Consider the following 20370-nt stretch of genomic DNA (forward strand, 5'->3'; position numbering starts at 1 on the left):
GTAGGACCTCACTTTGTTGGAAACAATCCTTTGAGATTCTGGTCCATGCTGACATGATTGTATCCCATCATTTCTGCAGATTTGTCAGCTGCACATTCATGCTGCCAATCCCCGATTCTACCACATCCCAAAGGTGTTCTATTGGATTCAGATCTGGTGCTGGGGAGGCCACTGAAGTTCACTGAACTAAATGTAATTTTCATGAAACCAGTTTGAGACGACTTTTGCTCTGTTACATGGTGCATTATCATGCTGGAAGAACCCATATGGATACGGTAAATTGTGGCCATAAAGGAGTCCACATGGTCAGCAGCAATACTCAGATAGGCTGTGGCAATCAAAAATTGATTGATTGGTATTAAGGGGCAAAGTGTGGCAAGAAAACATTCCCCTACCAATTACACCGCCACCAGCAGCCTAGACTATTGACACAAGGCAGTTTGGATCCACGGAGTCATGCTGTTGAGGCCATATTCGAAAACCCCACCATCTGTGTGGCTTAGCCGAAATCCAGATTCATCAGACCAGGCTACATTTTTCCAGTTTTAAATGTGTTATTCATTCTGAGATGCTTCTCTGCTCACCACAGTTGTAAAGAGTTGTTATCTTACGGAATATGTTACTGTAGCCTTTCTGTCAGCACCAACCAGTCTTGCCATTCTTCTCTAACCTCTCTCATCAACAAGGCGTTTCTGTCCAAGGAACTGCTGCTCATTGTGAGCAATGGTTGTATTCTCCGAGCTGTCTGCAGAAGTTGACTTCATGCAATGTCCATGGCCTTGCTTTTTAAAGAGTTTGTGTGTGTGTGTGTGTGTGTGTGTGTGTGTGTGTGTGTGTGTGTGTGTGTGTGTGTGTGTGTGTGTGTGTGTGTGTGTGCCTGAGTAAGCATAAGACAGTTTATGACAACTTTTAAAAACCATGTTATTTCTTAACAGCTACTTGTTTCATACAGTTCAGAAATTTGTTCTAAACTCTGTTGCTACACGCATGTTTCTAAATTGTGGATACACCAATGAATCCTCATACAGAGTGACTGAGTGAAACTCTTGCAACACTGGTCACAGACGTAAGGCTTTTTCTCCAGTGTGGATACACTGATGAACCCTCAAATGGTAGGACCCCCTTTGTGTGATTTAAGTTTTATTGACAATGCACTTCTTTAAACAAAGACCATCAACTCCAAATAAAACAGCTGAAGAAAGCTTGTTTTCTTCCTACCGTTTACGTGTGATTGAAGTACCAATTTTTGCAGGTTCAAGGCTGCCTTCATGTAGGTCAGAGGCAGAAAGGTTTGACAGATGCACTGATGGTTTCCATGGTAACCAGGGCCAATTTCAATTCAAAAGGTTCCAATTCCAAAAGCTTTGTAAAATAACCCTTGTAAAATCACAAAGCATTCCATGCCCCAAATATCTGATATTAGACACCTGACAGTTTCACAAAACTGCGCTCTGAGCAATAAACTAATAAAAAAATCTGTTATTATGGGAATTGGTCACTTTATTCAGCTGAGTGAATAAATGCATTATTCCAATTAACTAAAGATTAACGTGATTACCATAAGCATGGTAATGTTGAAGGATTCCACAATAGTGTGCTGTCATGTTAATATTAGCATCATCTTAGTGCCTACTGGCTGACTACCAGTTGGGCAAAGAGAGCTTTTTCACCCCTCAGTGGGCTGAGACCCAACTAAAACCTCACCTCATCATATCAACCGGGGCCGGATCAAATGTCAGTTGTAATTGTCTGGACCTGCAGACAAATCTATAATCTAAATCAGCACCAAACAGTATTTATGAAGCATTTACTTATGTTCAGTAAAACTATTTGTTGACATGACTGTGACAGAGAAAAGCAAAAACACAAAAACAGTTCATCCATCATTGGTTTTGTCTTTGAGGGCCAGCACTGATGCAACTGGTTATTATCTGAAACAGCAACCAGTCATGATGAAACAAAACAACATACTGAATACAAGTGCAAACATTACTGTCAGATTTTTGGAAAACACAGAAACTACACTTAAAAGCATACCTTGTGCTGGACTTTGAGAAGTGCTGATGTATGATAACAATGCTGACACATTATGAGCTCTGTACAGTGGAATATATTTCAGAATACTACCCAGTACGTTCTCGTGGTACAGATCACAGCTTTCACAGCTCTTATTACCTACCTACAGCCAGCAGGGGTTGGTAGTGGTTGATGTTTTTGGTGGTAAGTGGCGGGCACATGCGAATGGCAAATGGTGGCAGCGGTAGACCAGACAGAAGGCCAGTCAGCAGGAACTTCAACTGGACCTCTTGCTGGTTGGATGATGGAGGAGGAGCCTCACCAGCTATCAAGGTCTGGCCTGGAGATGAAACCACAGCATGGACAGGTTTAAGGTGGGCGATATCAAAAACACTACCTTTCAGCTGCAACTCCATTGATGGAACAATTAAAAATGTCAAACAACAGTGAATATAGCATCTGTGAGATTGGTAGAAGAACAGGACGGATTTCCCTTTCCCTTTGTTGTAACTTGCAGAAAAAGAGTGAGGGCTGCTTTTTACTGCATCTTAACCCAGCGCATACAATCTTCAATAAATCAATATTACAACTTACATCACAGTTTATGTGATTGGATCTCTAAGCTGGCGTGTCTGATTAGGTTTTGGCCCCTGATCCAAGTCCTTTAATATCGTGTGTGTTGATATAACTGTGTCCAATTGAATATTTAAGCTCACATTAAAATTAGTCAAGCTGATCCAGTTTAGATGATATGTCTGGCAATATTAAGAAAAGGCTGTCTGTGTCACAACTCCATTTTAATGATTCCCTAGAACTTTTTCTACAATATTCTACAGTATTTTGCATGAAATCTGTGGAGAGAGTAGTTTCAGCCTGGAGAGGATTCAGACAGCTACTCTGACGTAACCATCCGTAACAATACTTCATTAAAATCGCTTTCTGCAGTTTATTTGTTCATGCCAATTCATAGTTCACTTGTTTGCAAAAATGTGTTTTATATATAATGCAGGTTACACTATTTAAATGGAGCACAAGAAAACAACAGGCATACACGGAGCACTATGTGTTGCACTGAACAAAGACATCAGACAAAACTAAACACAAACCCCAGAAACAAAAATTAAGACACAAACAAACTACCACCTGCAGCTGAAGAACTGACATTAACATCATGAACTATTGAACAGCATCACAAAGTAGCTCCTGCTACAACTCCAGATGAGGCTGCATATACATGAGACAGACATGGTGTCCTAATTCCGTGCAGGTGTGACTCATCCTACATCAAGTGCTGCGGCACAGTGTCATTTGTACCCTGACAAAGGCATAAGCTGAAACATGTTGGAATAAACCTAATCTTTTTTTAGCACGGAGGAGAGTGTGTGGTTATCTCTCTTTCCCTCTTTCTCTTTTGAATTCTGGATACATATTTGCAACAGAGCTCATTAGCACTCTAACGTATAAAACCTTCAACTTGACGATCTACGCCGAAAAGCTCACGCAATGTGACTGCAGCTGGAGCCAGCAAAAAAGAACCAGTACTGTTTGTTTCATTAAGCTGTGGCCTCAGTTATCAAGTTGGCCAGCTTTAATGATCTCAAAGATGTGGTGGTGAGTTGAGACAACTACGCCACAGACCCATGTTTTACACAGGAATATCTATAGGCCTCATCCAGTTAAATCTACTTTGCTGATTTCATCAAATTTCTAATATCAGGCGGTCACACTTAACAGCGTTTTTCACATAAACATAAGCCTCAGGTCCTTTAATATTTTGAAATACCTGAACACATATTTTGACTGAGGCTTGGATGTTGATGGCAGTACCCTTCACAATCAGACTGTTAATGACTACACTTTATATGCTCTAAATGGGCAATCATCTACATTTGTATATTTGCTGCAGGGCTTTGTGACACCCTCTGAGTGTGCAACAACCTTGACGTTATAATTGGCACCGGCTGAAAAATCCATTTTGTTTATATTCCATGCAACATAATAGCCTTCTTTACATTGGAAATTTTATGTCTATCTAAATGTGCGTCATTACAGCTTGGAGATATAATTAAATGAGACGGGGACAGAATTCCCAACAAGCCAACGAGTCAATAAAAACAAACCATTGATAGAATATATTACCATGTGCAGCAAATGAAAATATGAAATGAAAGCAAATATAGCTTTTTAGGTCACAGTTCTCGCCTATAGCAATGATCACACTGATGCCTTTCTTATGTTGGCCAATCAGCATCAGATCTTAACAACAAGCTGGTTTTTCACAGAATTGTAGCATCCTGCAGACCAGTTACATTCCCTCAAGTGCTTTAGTCAGCAACTGTCAGACAGAGCTATTGCGACAGACAGTAGCTGGGTCCAGTGTGTGTGTGTGTGTGTGTGTGTGTGTGTGTGTGTGTGTGTGTGTGTGCGCGTGTGTGGAGAAAGACAGCAAAATCCCTCTTATGCCAACATAACTACTAGTGCTCCACCTCCCCAAGGCCTTCCTGGCACTGGCAGTTTGACTTTCACTGAATACAAGTGGCAAACACAAGAAAAAACAAAAACCAAAAAAAAAAAAAAAAGGAAAAAAGAGAGTCCTGCATCTCATTACAATTTTATACCAACATTCATCTTTTGATCGGCAGCTCTTTTCTAAATAAACAGTGAGAAGAGAGACAGGGTGAGGGGAGAATACTTGGGAGAGAGTGAAATAGAAGTATATCATAAGCAAAAGGATGAGATGGTAAAGAGATAAAAGTGAAAGACAGGAATGGCCAAGAACCCATGGGACTCTTTGTGCAGAGCCATTCAGCTTGGGAAATAACACTGGCCTGTGTCGTGCGCAGAGGAGAAACCAGCAGTCACACATTAAAGCAGAAAGTGAAGGAGAGCCCCGAGCCTCACACAACTCACAGAGGTACAATAAAAGATATAAGAAGGCCTGATGCACACAAACATTCACACAAATACAACCATGTTTCCTTCATTCTTGAGTTTTCACATTTTCTCTCAAAAATGAAAGTCATTCTTCTATGGAGAGGGAGTACGCTTTTGCTGCAATAAGAAGTGATGTACGTGACATTCTCTGTGGCATTGTAGATGGGGTTGACAGTGATGTGGACGGTCATACCGATCATGCTGTTGAGAGAGAGATCCTGAATCCTTTTCTGGTTTGGACCCAGTGGAGCTCCACAAAATGACACAGGGGAGTAGAGTGGCGACAACCCCGAACTGACAGAGAGTGGGGAGAGAGAATATTAATTGAATACATTTTTTTCCACATGAAAGCAAGGCGCACATCCATTATTGAAAGCAAGTGAATGGGGAGTGATAAATGAATATTGCTTGTGCGAATGATGGATGTGATCCGCTTTTTAATAAATTACTGACCCAGAGGGACACAGCAGCTTTCGCAGAGGATGACATGTGTACTGATTCCTTCTATTGATTAGATGCTGCTGACTTAAAAAAAAAAAGAAAAAAAAAAAGAGATGATTCCTAGAAAAATAATTTTCATGACTGCTGATGGAGTTTGATACACTGGCCGCTTCATCTAAGATTGAACAGATACAGCACAGTGACATGCCTCACCCTCAATAACTTAATTTATCTGTAGATGCTCAGCACACCGTGACAAACACCATGTCACAGAGGGAATTATAATTTATGTCAATATATCAAACCTGGGCCAAGGCATGTTTTTAGGATTTGTTCTGGCTTTGAAATAGGAACACTGTGTACCAGAATATCTGAGCAATTACAAGCAAGCATCAGAATATCAATGTAATTTAGTGTGAAAGACAACTGCCATCATCTGAACAGTCCGGAAATAGAAAACCCACCTGTCTGAAACTTCAAGAAAATAAAACTCAAACAAAACTATAATAAGACACTTCATCATAGAGAGGCAAAAAGAAGAATATGTCAACGCTCCTTAATTCACTGCTGTAGATTTCTGTTGTTTTCCCAAATTAAACTGGTTTGCTCACAGGCAGACAAACCTCTCTCAGCCTCACACAGGAAGGTAACTTAAGAGGGAGATACAAAACTGTCTCCTCGACAGCAGCAAGGGAGTGTTCCATCAAAGGCAAGCAGGGCTCATCAACGTGAGCTAAACTCTCTGCACCCCTACATACGCCAGTCACTAAGAAGACTAAATTTAGGTCAGAGGATTATGTAGTTTAAAGTCAGTTTCAGTCACCTTACAAAGTAGTCAAACTTTCCTTCTTGCCATTTCAGCCACCACCCGCAAAAACTGTAATATAGCTTGACAGAATGATTTGCATATGTGTGTGTGTGTGTGTGTGTGTGTACCTAGGATTACAGGCAGCCTTGCCAGTGTGGGCTTTGAGCTCCCACAGCATGACTCTGCCGTCACTGACCATCAGCCCAGCATTGTTTTCGTTGACAGGGCAGATAACCATGCGATATGGGCGAACTGTCTTGGTAACTCGGATGGCATCACACTGAGAGCGGAGGTCGTAGACGAGCTCCTGGACACTCTGTTCTGGATCTGAGGGAGAGAGGGATGGAGAAAGAAACAGAGAGACACAAAGGAGATTAAAGTGGTCGAAAGGTAAGGAAAGAAAGTGTGACAGTAAGGGAGAGTGGAAAACAAGAATGGTGGGAGATAAAAACTAATCAGATGGAATCAGAGCAAATTGGTGAAGACATGAATTGAGGTGCATTGAAAAAAAAAGAAGGAAAAAAAAGTGAAAATTTGGAAGAAGACACTGAGTAAATTTTAACAGTAAAGGGAATGGAGAAAGAAAGAGGCAGGGAGGTAGATAATGGTGCAATTGAGAGAAAATGCAAGTGAGAGACCAGAGAAAACAATTTCTGAGGAGGTTAGAGGAGGAGCGTCGCGAGGTACAAGAAAGGATTTAAAGAAGATAAGACAAGAAGAAAAGGAAATGAGAGAATAAATGACTGCATGAGAGACTCACAAAGGACATGGCAGGAAAAAAGACAGATGAGTAGACAGTGGAAGAGATTGCAAGAAGAGTAAGAGAGGAAGGGAGAGATACAGCGAGACAATGGACTCCCATCGGCCTATAACATTAAGCCAAAGATAAATGAGACAGTAAGAGGCTAAATGCCCACTGGAGCATAGAGACAGACTCAGACTGCAGTGCAGTTTGGCTGAATAGACGACGACACTGTGACAGCACAGGAGCGACAGTGGTTTGTGAGTGAGTGCAGTGCAACCGGCATGTGCTGTATGTATAAGTGCGCATCTATGCGAAGACATTTCATACCTGCTGCCTCCTCTGGAGTGGTAGTAGAGCGACACACTCGAAGGGTGATGCACCCGTTCTCATGGAGACAGTAGAGGGCGTCCCGCTGAGCACAGGGAATAACCTAAACACAGGGAGAGAAAGAGAAGCAGTGAATGATCACAGAATGAGAAGTCTGTATGTGTCATTTTTTTTGATTTACTACAAACACAAATGTAAACAAAAGCAAAGCTAAATCGAGCCCCTCTGTCAGCCTGAAAAGATGAGGACTTTTGTCATTTAAAAAGTAACTACAGCAACTAGCGACAGACTTTAAGCTGATCAGTAAATTTTAATAATGATCAAGCATTCATCATTGATCACTTTTAGTCATTTTTGTCTTGGTCACTATGTTGCCACAAGGCCATGTCTCACATAGATGTTTGACCCCTAACATTTTAATTTAACTTATATTTTAAATGCTCTAACTCCATTTATACAAGTGAAGTTGCACAAAATATTACAAACACTTTCCCATATAGTGCAATACAAATCAACATCACGACAATTTGCAGCCTTTTCAGGCGGCCATTGAGATGCATCAACACCTCATTGAAGTTGAGCATTTCAACTTTAGTGATAGATTTTGTATCAGATTGCATTAGATGTGCAGCTACTATATGTGTACCAGCTCTGTGTACACTGTGTATGTGCCAAATCTGACAGTGTGTAGTATAGATGTTCATGTGCCTATATTTCGTGGCCTTTCCTTGGCTATTGGACCTTCTACATTCCAGGCTGAATATTTGTTGAAGCTGTGTCATCAGTCATGCAAATTGGCTGCATGACAAGCACTTTATAACACTTAGAGAAGGGAGGCGTTGGCCGGACAGACCCTGGGCGGCTGAGTAATCCCCCTTTACTCCTGCTCTCTGACTTCAGGACTTACTCCTTCACTACAAAGGCTCGTTTTACCTTTGTACTATTTAACCGTGGATGCATTTGTTCAAAAAAGAACACTGACAAGCCAAAGAAAGTAAGATTTATGGAAGTATAATAGAATATAGAACATAACGTAATTCCTTACGCACCAAAAATGTCAATTGACCACGTTGATAAAATAAGGAATAGCAAACTGGCCCCTGCATGCGCATATAGGCATGAACTTCAAGGCTATACATTTAAAAGGGAATATTATGGCTCATATAGAGTGCAACAACCGTAGTGGAAACCATGAGATCTACTCAGCGTAATGACAAGCCACCACGACAGTCCTTCACAGACAGACACGGAGTGTTAGGGGTGAAGGCAGAGTGAACAGAGTGACATTAACAGTTTCTGCTCCAATATTGGCTCTGGAGCCGTGACAAATCCTCTACCTAATACCTCCACAGCATTCATCAATTTCCAATTAGAAATCCAGACTCCAAAAGATGGGAATTGGCACCTAAAGGTCACTAGTGCTGCTGAATGTGACTACAGAAAGAAAGTCAGACAGTATGTAGGCTGGTGGGATTTTTTTTTGCTGTAGCTAAGGACTGCATGGCCTTGCTGTGCTGTCACCAGACCTTGATGAGGTGAACACGGAGAGGGAGGAAGAAAAGTGGAGAACTTTATCATTCACGGCAGGGGGAATTGGCTTCCCGGAAGAATCATCCATAAAAAAAAGACAGAATTTGGTAAAGCGCTTCTAGTAATGCAATAAAAATAGAAACTGTGCACAGGGCTCATTTGAGGGGAAGGAAACATGGTGATGTAAGAAGTATGTTAGAGTGAGACAGCACAGTCATCTTTTCATTTATCTCACCTTGACCAACAAAGATGCAGCGCGAACATTTTGGAAGTTGTCTTTGAATGTAACTTCCAAATGTAAAGCAGAAATGTCTCTCTGCATCACATTCTTAACCATCAGAAAAAGGGTGTAGAGCTGAGAGACTTCTCACCTTCAGTAGTTCAAATTCAAAACTGCGTTGCTCTTTTTTACATTTTCCATTTCCACAAACTCTAATTCTGTCAAGTTTTACAGAGACCCTTACCACACAGAATTTGCTGATCATGTGCACAGTGCCTCACCTGAGTGAAGGGCACCCCAGAGCGCTCAATGGCCACCACACCAACCGTCTGGCTGAGCTCCAGGTCCAGGATAAGGATCTCTCTGGGATAAAGTAGCAGCATGTGGTTCCTCTTGGATGGCAGGTAGGACAGCTGCAGACAGTCGTTCAAAGTCACCGCCTCTGCACTACAGATCCACATAGGAGAGTAAAGACAGGAATGTACACAAAGTAAGAAAAGGAAATCAATTTCGGTGTCAAGATCATTTTTTAACTGACAAAATTTGGTACATCCTTGGAAATGGTAAGCCAAAGGCCTTTAAGAAATGAATTCATCTTTTGATAAGTTAACTCGAATTTCAGAGATAATCATGCCTGCAACTCCACCAAAATATCCAAGGATACAGCATTTCGTACATTTGGCTATTGTCTTGGTTTTGCATGTAATGCACTGTAACTACTAGAAATGAAGATGTAGATAACAGGATGTATTGCCTGCAGGCACGGTGTCAAAAATACAACACATGGATATGAAATATTCAAATGATATGCAGACCAATGTGAAGATGGATTAGAAAATCTTAAAACAAGCTTAATAAAAACTGTCTCATTTCATAGTTCAACTTGATCTTTATTCATGTCCTCCCATAGCGAAGGCTGAGTGAATTAGTTATTACTGTTGTTGTCTCTGAGAGTCTCAGGCAAATGAGGGAGAACTTAAAAGTGAATTTGGTCTGACGATGGGAGGCTGATGAATTAAGCAGGTATTGGCAGTAGAAAAAAATCCATTCCTTTACTTTGAGAGTCCTAAAAATGTAAAATATAAACTTAGTCCGTTTGCTGTAACTTCTTTCATGTGTGTTAATTACAAACACTATCATCCACAGCAGCAATCCAGTTCAATCTCTCTGTATGACAACAAAGCAGTCACTAACACTTTGTAGTTCAGTCAGAGAGAACAAAGGGATGATTTTCTCAGAATCTATGAGTGGGTCCATAACTATAACTCATTCCTACAGCTTCATTCCTCTAGGTCACGGTGAGATCAAATAAAGGAGAGACAAACTTTATAACACAATGCCGATCATTATCATCTAGGGGAAAGTATAATAGATAAAATGGACTCAACAGAGGAACCTTTAGGAGTTGCTGAGCTAAATCAGACAGTTACTGGCTCACTGAAGCCAGGCGAGGCAGAGATAGAGGCTGAAATGACTGAGCCACCAAAGGCAAAACATCAGAAAGAAACAGTGAAAGACTTCTGTGTCTTAGATGCAAAAAAGAAAGCAACAGATCTTCACAGAGAAAGAGGAAAAAACTGAAAAAAAGACATATCCTATAACCCCAAACCCTCCCAAAATATTCAGCTGTCCAATTTCCAAAACATCACACACTTCTCACATCTCTCTCTCTCTCTTTGCTGAGAATAAGGGATGAAGGCTACAGCAGTCAGTGGATCATACATAGTAATGTATCGCTACATGCATACATGTGCGCACACACACACACACACACACACACACACAGTGAGTCACGCAAGGTGTGTTTGGAGGAGGCTACCTCAAAGACACCTCCAGCTTCTATTGTTTAATCATGTTAAACAAACTTAAATAACCCAAATGTCATTAAAACCAAATACAATTTTTATACATTATGTAAGTACTTCAGCTTGAGCTTCTGAAGTTTAGACAATACAGAATAAACCCACTTGATACTGGCAGGCAGTGGTGAATAAATCATGACTTTGGCTCAAATGCACATGGGCACCAAATGTGTGCATAATTACATTTTATAAGTGAGCCCCGCAAGTCCTGGATAAAGGAAGACCAGCAGCAGCTGGACATATCTCACAACAGTGGGGACCAAAAAAGAAACAAGATGAAACTAAACTTGAAACTCTCATAAATCATCCTGTGGAAAATAGATAAAAATGTTTTTACAATATAAACCTTCGTAAACCTTGCCCACCTCAGCGGGTCAGTCAGGTCAGTAGGTTCTTGAAATTTAGATAGCTGATCTTTCTTGAGTTTTATGAAATAGGTTGGTACATTTTAGGATTTGCTCTTTCATGTCTTTGAATTTTATTTAATGTTTTTAGGTTGCCCTTCCTGGCTTTAAAAAACAACATTAAAATCCGTTTTGGTTACCGCTTTTAATGACAAAAAAACAGGCTGGCTTTTATTGTGAAGCAGTCACATCCTGGTTACCGATTATTAAGACAGTGACAGTGAGTTTGTTTGGTTGCAGATTCACCAGTTGCTCTTTTGTTGATGCTCTTTGTTATTTCTGCCCCCAGAATTCCTGTAGTGTCGTTACCACGGTAACCACAGGTGTCTGAGATCTTAGGGATTGCTAGTTTTTTAGTGATTATAAATTTGTAAATATTTAAAAAAAATACATTTAGTTTGTCCATGTGTGTGTGTGTGTGTGTGTGTGTGTGTGTGTGTGTGTGTGTGTGTGTGTGTGTGTGTGTGTGTGAACAGGCATGCTGGCGTGTGAGTGTGAAACCAATTTCTGTCACTTTGACAAAGGCACCAAATTTGTGCTGGCTAACAACCACATTAATGGCTGCCTGATGAGACACTAATGTGCATGATATAGTTCTGTATTGAGGGAGTTTCTGATAACAGTCTGGGAGACCAGAGTCTTGTTTAAATCCCCCATCTATCAAACGGAGGTACAGAGGAGAGATACTGTAACGCACTGAACATGATAAACACCATAGCTTGACACACAGACAAAGGCAGACTGAAAGAATACAGCATTTTCAGTGAGAGGAATAACCAACGCATGAAAAGTGGGGGGAAGAAAGTGTCACATACCAACAGTAAACAAAAAGACCGAAATGGACAAGACAAGACAAGAGAGGCGAGAGAAAATAAAGACAAGCAAGATTAATGGACTGTTTGTTATTAGAGCTGACTGGGTGGGTGGACAGAGAGGCCGGGGTGCTGCTGCTATAAATAAGCCTGTTTGACAGTCACAACCGCTCAGGCAGGAAGCTGCCAGCACATCAAAAAAGGCTTTGGTTCCATTGCAACTTTTTGTAAAGTAATGCCTTAAACAGTTTTACAAGTTTGTCACTGAATGTTACAAAAATGAGGTTAGCCACTACTTTGTCTGTGTTTCAATATGACAAAATAATGTAGTAAATCTTCCAGGCGATAAATCTTCCCAGTTCCTCGGAGAAATCTAGGCGCTTCATTTCCTTACACTTGCTTTCATTTATCACCAGGTTTAACTGTAACTGACGACAGTTTTAACTCCTATAAAGTCTATATTAGAACTTAGGGCATTCGATCTGTTTCAAATCTTGATGGAAACGAGACTAGACACCATGTATGGATGTCCATTTCTGATTTTAATTGTTGGTTGCATTATAGACTGTTCCATAGTCAGGCTGGTCATCGAGCGCACCATGAGAAATCTCGATGGTCCGCCACATCGGTGGGCTGATCAAAAAATCAGATACGGCAGCAAACGGAAACGAGAGACAACATGATTACTGCAGCACATCAGCAAAGCAATAAAAGCCCTGTTAAAAAATAAAGGGTTTCTGTTCAATGAAACATAGTGTTTCACCTAGTGTTATAAATCCCTCTAAAACCACAGATCACCACCAAGACAGTAACTTCCAATTGTGTAACTTCAGCATTCACTCAACTCTATCTCTCACTCAGTCGCACACCAAACTCTTCACTGAGTTGAACAAACAAACAATCACAGAATGAAAACCAGGTCCAAACTCAATTATAATCTCACATAGCAAAGCCTCTTATTTCATCCTATTGCAGAAACATAGTTTCTGGAAAATCTCTCAGGTATTATAAAGTATATAGTTTTACCACATGTGTCATGTCATTTCTCCCAAACAGGAAAGCTGTCACAATTCACTTTCAACAGGTCAGTTCACTTGCTGAACAAGACTAGGTCAAAACCTAGTATATGAGTAGACCACATGTGGTCAGTGAGGGCGTAGTTTCAGATCTTTATCTGTTTGCTTCTCACCTCCTCTCTGTGCTCACATACACAGTTCTTTAATACAGCCGATTTCCCAACAAAGCTGTTTTTCTTTTACATGTTCAGAGTTTTGTTCTGGCTCAAAATGAGGCAGAGGCGGTACCCCCCCCTTATCATGAGCCCTCAGATGCATGTGTACTGCACCTTCAACTGGCTCAAGCAACCAAATTTTTACAGGCACCATACATAAGGAGTATCAGCTGATTTTGGGCTAAATGGGAAATTTTTTCAGTTATGTGACATTCGGCTGAGCAATGGTAGAATTATGATCACTCAACTCTATCATTCAGGCCGTCAGTCAGTCACTCACTCACTCACTCAAAGACACTTGCGATTATAGGACTGCCCCCACTGTCCAGCCAACAAAAGGGGGAGAGCAGCACAAGTTGATTTCATTCAAAAAATGGCATGTTGTTATGTTAATGTGCTCTCAAGACCACATCTTTTATTTTGTATTTTACACTCATATCTAATGGATGGAAACTCTGATTAATAACACAAGACATATTCAGTGCCTGAATATGTTGTGCAACAGCAAAGGACATAACATAATTAATGCATGCTGACAGGAACAGATTCACCACAGGTCAAGGGCACATATACAAACTTTGTAGCTAAAGATGCCCCGAGCATAAAAAAACAGTCTGATAAAATTGTCGCTTTGAACTCAGTTTCAATAAAATTCCATTGAGATGACCCTGAGCAATGCCCTTCAATCCCAGTTGCCGGAGTGAGGTTGCAAATGAACCTCACTTAAAATGCTGATCAGGCTGTGTGAGATTTCTAAAACTGATATGATCAAAGACATATTAAAAAAAATGTTCAAAATGAGTAGGAAATTGCACAGGTGGCCCACCCCCAATGAATTGCTGGCCACCTAGAGTCATGTTTTAAGAAATTAATGCATTTGATTCATTAATAACATGCTTGGAAATTAAAGCCATACAACTTTTTAGACCATCAGCATGATATGTATGTGTAAAGAATGTTTGAGTTTTCCCCTGTATTCTGAAATACAGTTATGGAAGTTCAGTGTAATTTAGTGGCACTTACGTGGGTTTTTCATTGGTGATGAGCACTTTGACCTTGTTGAGGGCTTTCTTGGCTCCGGTCGGGGCCGGGGCAGCAGCGGGAGCAGGTTTGGTGTGGGCCGGGCTTGCATGTGGGCTGGCAATGTAGACCTTTTTGCCAGCGCTGCCTGGCGGTTTGGAGTGGGAAAAGTCTGTGATAAAGACTATTCCTTCGCTGGTCAGCACTGCCGAGGGAGAGCAGGGAAACATTATAAAGGCGCTTATTAAGACCACAGCTGGACAGATTGTCAGTATTCTATTAGCAATTTAAAAAATCCTTTTCCTTTAGACAGTATATTGTTCACTTACGTGCCATATTGGACGGGTCAAAGGGGTCAAAAGAAAAGGAGAGGATGTTCTCAGCGTAGCTCTTCTTCCACAGCTTGGTGCCTGTGTCTCCATTCCACAGGACAATGTAGTTGGGAGGGTGGACGGCTAACAGCAAATCACGAGACGCATCCTGATTCCACAACCATTCCAAGTCTGACAGGGCAAGAGAGGAAGACCGAGAGGAGAATGTGGGAATGAAGAGGATGGGGATGTGGTGTGTGACAGGAGGAAAGACAGAGTGACGGTAAGAGCATCTTAATGAAAACAAATAGCCAACAACAGAGCAACAGCTCAAAGTTTCTCCTTGGCAGCTCTGGCAGAGTAATTTTCTATTTCTGTAGCGAGCTGAGGGAGAAAAAAATCGATTCAAGCCTGCACAATGGGGGTTTGTGGTAGATCCCTTACCTTGAATTGGTTTGGAGTGCTCCTGGATCTCACAATGAGCAGTGCCACTGACTACATCCCACACTATTATCTTCCCTGAGGCATCTCCCGAGGCCAGACGCAGACAGTATGGTGAGCTCAAGTTGTGGTAGTAGTTTTCTCTGGACCATTTCACCTAACAAACACACAACAAATGCTAAGCATCTGGTACAGGCTGCGGAAACATTTCCACAGTGTCAATGTCCACATTATGCCCCTTTTTTTAGTTTTAATGTTGCATGTGTGTGTGCTGATCTGGTGTTCATTGTTGTATTTCCTTATTTTTCTTTAAACTTTGTGTTAAAACAATTTTATGAAGTTGTTTTTATGCTAATGTTAAGCACCTTCAACTGCTGCTGTGTATGAAAAGCACCACACAAATAACATTGACTTGACTTCACTAAACAAAGTAAACAACAGAAGCTGACAGTAGCAGCATATTTCTCAAACAGAAGATGATAAATTTCAGTAATTAAACAACAGATGCCACAATCTTCTTGTTTACTGTAGACTTATTCTAACCCGGATTTTTTTTTTCCTGTATTTGTGCTTTTACACATTCTAACTAATAACTACAGTCCATGGAAATCTGGGCTTAGGGGAGAAAGATACAGAAAACGGGAGAAATCAGTTGCAGACCCTATAGGAAACACACAACATTGATATGAAGCCAGTGCAAGCTCTATACTAAAAAAGACAAATAACTGTATGTATGAACAAGCTGATGTTTAAATAATTGATTATGTCTATATATTTGTTCCTGAACAGCCTTGCCCTTTACTGGGGCTACTACTTTTTTCCCAGCAAGCTTTCCAGTGTCAGCCTGGGTGGTGAGGAATAGCCCGCTGCTGTGGCTGCAGTGCTTTACAAGATTAAAGTGTGCTTTGGAGTGAGGAATGAGAGCGTCGGATTGAGCCCAGGCACTGATAATCACTGTAGAATTTATTGCCCATTATTTACCCTTCTACGAAACACACAAGCATATGTACCCATACACACAAACAATGGGACTCTCTGTCACTTTAGAAGCAACCTTTATCAGTGTTGCTGGTGTGGGCTCAGAGAGTGAAGCAGAGCTGAATTTGTCGACTAGACAGAGGGACAAAAACAACTTAGTTCAACGTCAAACAATGCTGACATTAATACTGGGTTATAAAGAATTATTCCATGAACAGCTGTGTGTTTGTATTACACCGGGAAAGCCTAAAATTATCAAGAAACTGACATTAATGTTAAGGACAAAGGGCATAAGAGCAATAAAGATATTTAAAGCTTAAGCTTACAAACCAGTTTTTGCTCAAATATTCAATAAACACCGTCCGAAAACAGACTTTCTTCACCCAAAGTATTCTTTTCACATTAATCAGGTCAACCTGTCACATATTTCTTTTTTTTTACCTCCACTACACACCACTACACTACAATATTCTACACTAAGTTTTCAGTTCTTTTTCTGTGGTGTTTTTAGATTGTTTTTTTTCTCCAACCACTTACATTACTGACAGTTTTCAAATCATATTTTGCAGCCAATGGAGCAGAGCTACAACTATTAGACAATTAGTTGATTAGTGAATTGAAAGTAAATGAATTTTATTAATATTATCTTCTGCTTTTATTTCAATGTTTCTTTGATAGTCAGTGAAATTACTTTGGGCTTTTGAAGGTTACATGTCACTTTGGGCTCTGGAAAATTGGAATGGGTAGTTTTCAATTTTTTGACATTTTACAGACTAAACAATTTATAACTTAATTGAGAAAATAACCAACTGAGTGATCGACAATGAAAATAATTGTTACTTGGAGCCCACTATAAAGCTAAACAATCACACAGATGGAAAAAAGTTAAGTTAGGAAACTCACCTTGACAACGTTGGCTTTGTGCCTTTCCAGAACCTGGATGGTCTGGGCTGTCTTTGGATCAATGATGAGAATACTGGAGTGACATCCCTGAGCTATCAGCCCCTGCCAACCCCTACAGTGTACGAGAGTCATAGGGAAGAAGAGGAAGAGGACTTTTACTGATAAAAAAAAAACTGAATGATTAGGCTAGCAGGAGGTAGCTGAAAGTACTTTCCACTGCAGAATAAAAGAGATGGTTTGTGAGTGGGATATCGAGCCAAATCATGTGCAACACCACATAAGACAACATCAATTGATGTGCTCATTTGGCCTGACACTAATTTGTACACCCTCTCCTTTGAGTATAGTATTATTTAGAAGCTGTGTCTGAATTACAGTTTCCTGCTCTCCACTTCATGTCTATGTTAATCTTCATCTTTCAGTGTGCATGCAACGTCTGCATTCAAATGTGGATGGACCGCATCCTGATTCCACAAAAATATCAACTCAAATCAAATTCTGAAACTCCACTATTAGCTTAAGCTTATTTTTGTACACAGGGACTTTCAATTAATGAGTCCTGGTGCAACAAACTGATACAACTGCTAATCCAACAAGTGTGTGACTGTAAACCACAATAGGGGAATAATAAAGAAATTAAGAGTAGCTGCGGGTGATGACTACACCGTATTACCCACATTATATTCCTCATACCTCATCATTCACACTTTTTTTTATTGTCAAATTTGGTTAATGGAGAGTGAGAGGTCTCAGCTGTGAATATTGCAATGTTTAAGCTATGACTCATTCCGCTTCATGTGTGGAATAAAACTGTGGTTATGCAACCTTTGTCTAAAACAATAATACTTCTGGTAGTTTTAAGCGAGTTCAGTCACAGTCTCCGTCAGATTACAGTTGGAAGATAAGGCTTAGAATTTTCATCAGGCCCAGCAAAATGTCACATCACATCACATCACATGACACAAGATACCCTGCATGTTTCTCTTGTTTTGATGAGAGAAAATCTACATTACTGACATCAATTAACACTGGCATCTTTCTAAGCAGCAACGAAAGGAAACAGTGTAATGAAACGCATACAATGTAATTAGCAGTTCGTACACATCATCTGTCAGTCGCACATCTGACTGGCTTAACGAGCTACAACCAGGCTACAATATTATGCTAGCGGCAAAGGGTCTGAACTCACCAATCTACCGCGGTTTTATTCTGCAAATTGAGAGTGCCAGTCAACGTCCGAGCTGCGAGTTTGATGTTGACGGTGTAAGGAATCATTTTTGGTCGTTAGTATTTACGCTACATAAACATTTGTTCGCCAAAAGCTGCTAAAATGAATTAGCTTCTCTGGTTCGGCTCTGTTGTGAATTCTGACAGGAAGTGAAACGGTGTTTCTAAACGGAGCGCCGTGCGGGAACAAAAAAAGCGTAACAAGGTTCCAAGGCTTCACATTTCTCGATGCAATTTTTTTTAATGAATAAGTTCTCTTAAAATGTCGAATATTTTTACTGACAAGACGAGCAAAAACATTTACGACTACAAATGGACCTCTGAATCAAAATAAATGATTTTTTTTTCCAGCTAAGTAGATGTGAATTTGACACTGCACTATAGAAAATCACAAAATATACTAAACAATTAATTCACTATTTATTTTACATCATATAGAACTATAACATTTTAAAGAAGTATAAAAGTGAAACATTAAATTATATTAGAATATTTTGTATTGCTTGTCTATTTGATATAAAATGCCTAAAGTGCAATAAAAAATGTTTCCAATTACATAGGAGATGCACAAAATAAGAGAGTGAAGAGTCTGTAAGAGTTGAAATACATCAGTTTTTGTCTTATAATTTTAGAGCCCTAGTTATTTTACTGACCCACAAAATTTTATTAATGAGCTAAAAAAAAATTGCAATTATAAACATGTTGACAAGCTGGCAGTGATATTTCAACTGGGGTGTCAACTCAGAAGTTGTATTTCAGTTTTAACCGAATGTCACCAATCAAATACAAAATATTATTAGAGACTCTCTCTTTTTTACTCTCTTTTTTTCTATTAGCCATTTCTGTTATACAAAATAGTATAAGATCATATTAAATCTTCAATAATATCGAGTGATAAACACTTGTCCCAGCAGCTTAGTTTTCATCCTAATTTCCCTGTGTGATTGCCTTGAGATATTGATGATCTTATGTACCCTGGGATGCCAAAGAATCTGAGTTTCTTGTGAGACCCCATGCAGCTCAGAGTGGGTGTGCTGCAAGGAACAGTGTCCCACAGGAATATGGTGTTGTCATTTTCTCATCTGACAGGCTTTGAAACATCACACAAGGGAGTGCTGTGGATGGCTTTTGGCCACCACAGCTGTGCAACTTAAATATAAACTACTTCATATATCCGTTGGCAGTTCAGACTCTCAAAATCTTTCTGCTTTTTATTTGGCAGCACTTTCCTCCCTGCAGTCCCTGCACAAGCTGGCGCACTGGTTGATCGTGCGGAACACACAGCCATTACTCCAGGGAAAGAACTGTGTCCTGCATGAGTCTTATATGGCGGATAAACCTCAAACTCACAGGTTTGACTGACAACCAACACAGTCTGCTCTCAGTGTATTAACAACTTTGACACATACACATAATATCTGTAGTCTCTGACATGTTCTGCTGCCCCAACTCTGGATCCTCTGATCAGGGACAACCACAATTAACTTCTTTAACTATCTATAAAGCCTGTAACACATATATCCATACTGTCTCTGTGGAGCTATATTCTTCTTTTTTTTTTCCTAAACATAACATCATCAGGTCGAGAATAGGAGTGACTTCAATTTCACAAGAAAAAATGGGTCTCAAAAAAACACTTGACTTGAGCTTTTTGTTCTTAAATAACAATAGACCTTCACATTTGATCAGAGGTTAGCGTTCAAGTTAGAGATTCTCTAACAAGATGAAATGAAGAAATGAAGTTGCAGAAAAAGTTAAACAAAGTGGGAAAAGGACAGAAGTTTTTCTGTCATTTAGTGACCTCAAGAAAGATTTTCCATCAACTGGTAGATGACCCTATCTGATTCTCAAGAAAACTATAGATATATATATCTTTGACAAAGGCCTATTGAACAAGACAGGTTTCCACAGTACTAACAATGAGGCACATTTCTGTCATTTGTAGAGACACTGTAGTAGAGACATGGACACAAAATATAGTAAAATATTTTCATAATCAGAAAATGTATAGAGTATCCTCACTCAAGGTTCATTGGTTGCAAATGCAGCATTGTTAAAGATGTTTTTCTTAAAATAAGAGAACCACATTGTTATGTTAGGCTATTTTCAACAGGGAGTTGTCATAAAACATTTGCCCTGCGCATTTTCAGTGTATCACAA

General features: G+C 40.0%; 1 protein-coding gene across 1 annotated transcript in view; it reads right to left on the reverse strand.

Annotated features, from left to right (window-relative positions):
* wdr11 (WD repeat domain 11) overlaps positions 1 to 18344 on the reverse strand; it is a 51395-nt gene extending 33051 nt beyond the window's left edge. Inside the window, exons 1-10 of the mRNA XM_022743861.1 lie at positions 18173 to 18344; positions 16984 to 17095; positions 15106 to 15259; positions 14680 to 14853; positions 14354 to 14555; positions 9303 to 9468; positions 7272 to 7374; positions 6328 to 6526; positions 5144 to 5244; positions 2180 to 2356 (exon numbers count right to left, since the gene is read on the reverse strand). Coding sequence (XP_022599582.1) covers positions 2180 to 2356; positions 5144 to 5244; positions 6328 to 6526; positions 7272 to 7374; positions 9303 to 9468; positions 14354 to 14555; positions 14680 to 14853; positions 15106 to 15259; positions 16984 to 17095; positions 18173 to 18258 — 1474 coding nt within the window. The 5' untranslated portion in view covers positions 18259 to 18344. The remainder of the gene's footprint in view (positions 1 to 2179; positions 2357 to 5143; positions 5245 to 6327; positions 6527 to 7271; positions 7375 to 9302; positions 9469 to 14353; positions 14556 to 14679; positions 14854 to 15105; positions 15260 to 16983; positions 17096 to 18172) is intronic.
* Positions 18345 to 20370: the final 2026 nt, after the last annotated feature.

This window comes from Seriola dumerili, unplaced genomic scaffold (genome assembly GCF_002260705.1).
Source record: "Seriola dumerili isolate Sdu_G_001 unplaced genomic scaffold, Sdu_1.0 BDQW01000073.1, whole genome shotgun sequence".
In the NCBI taxonomy this organism is placed as follows: Eukaryota; Metazoa; Chordata; class Actinopteri; order Carangiformes; family Carangidae; genus Seriola; species Seriola dumerili.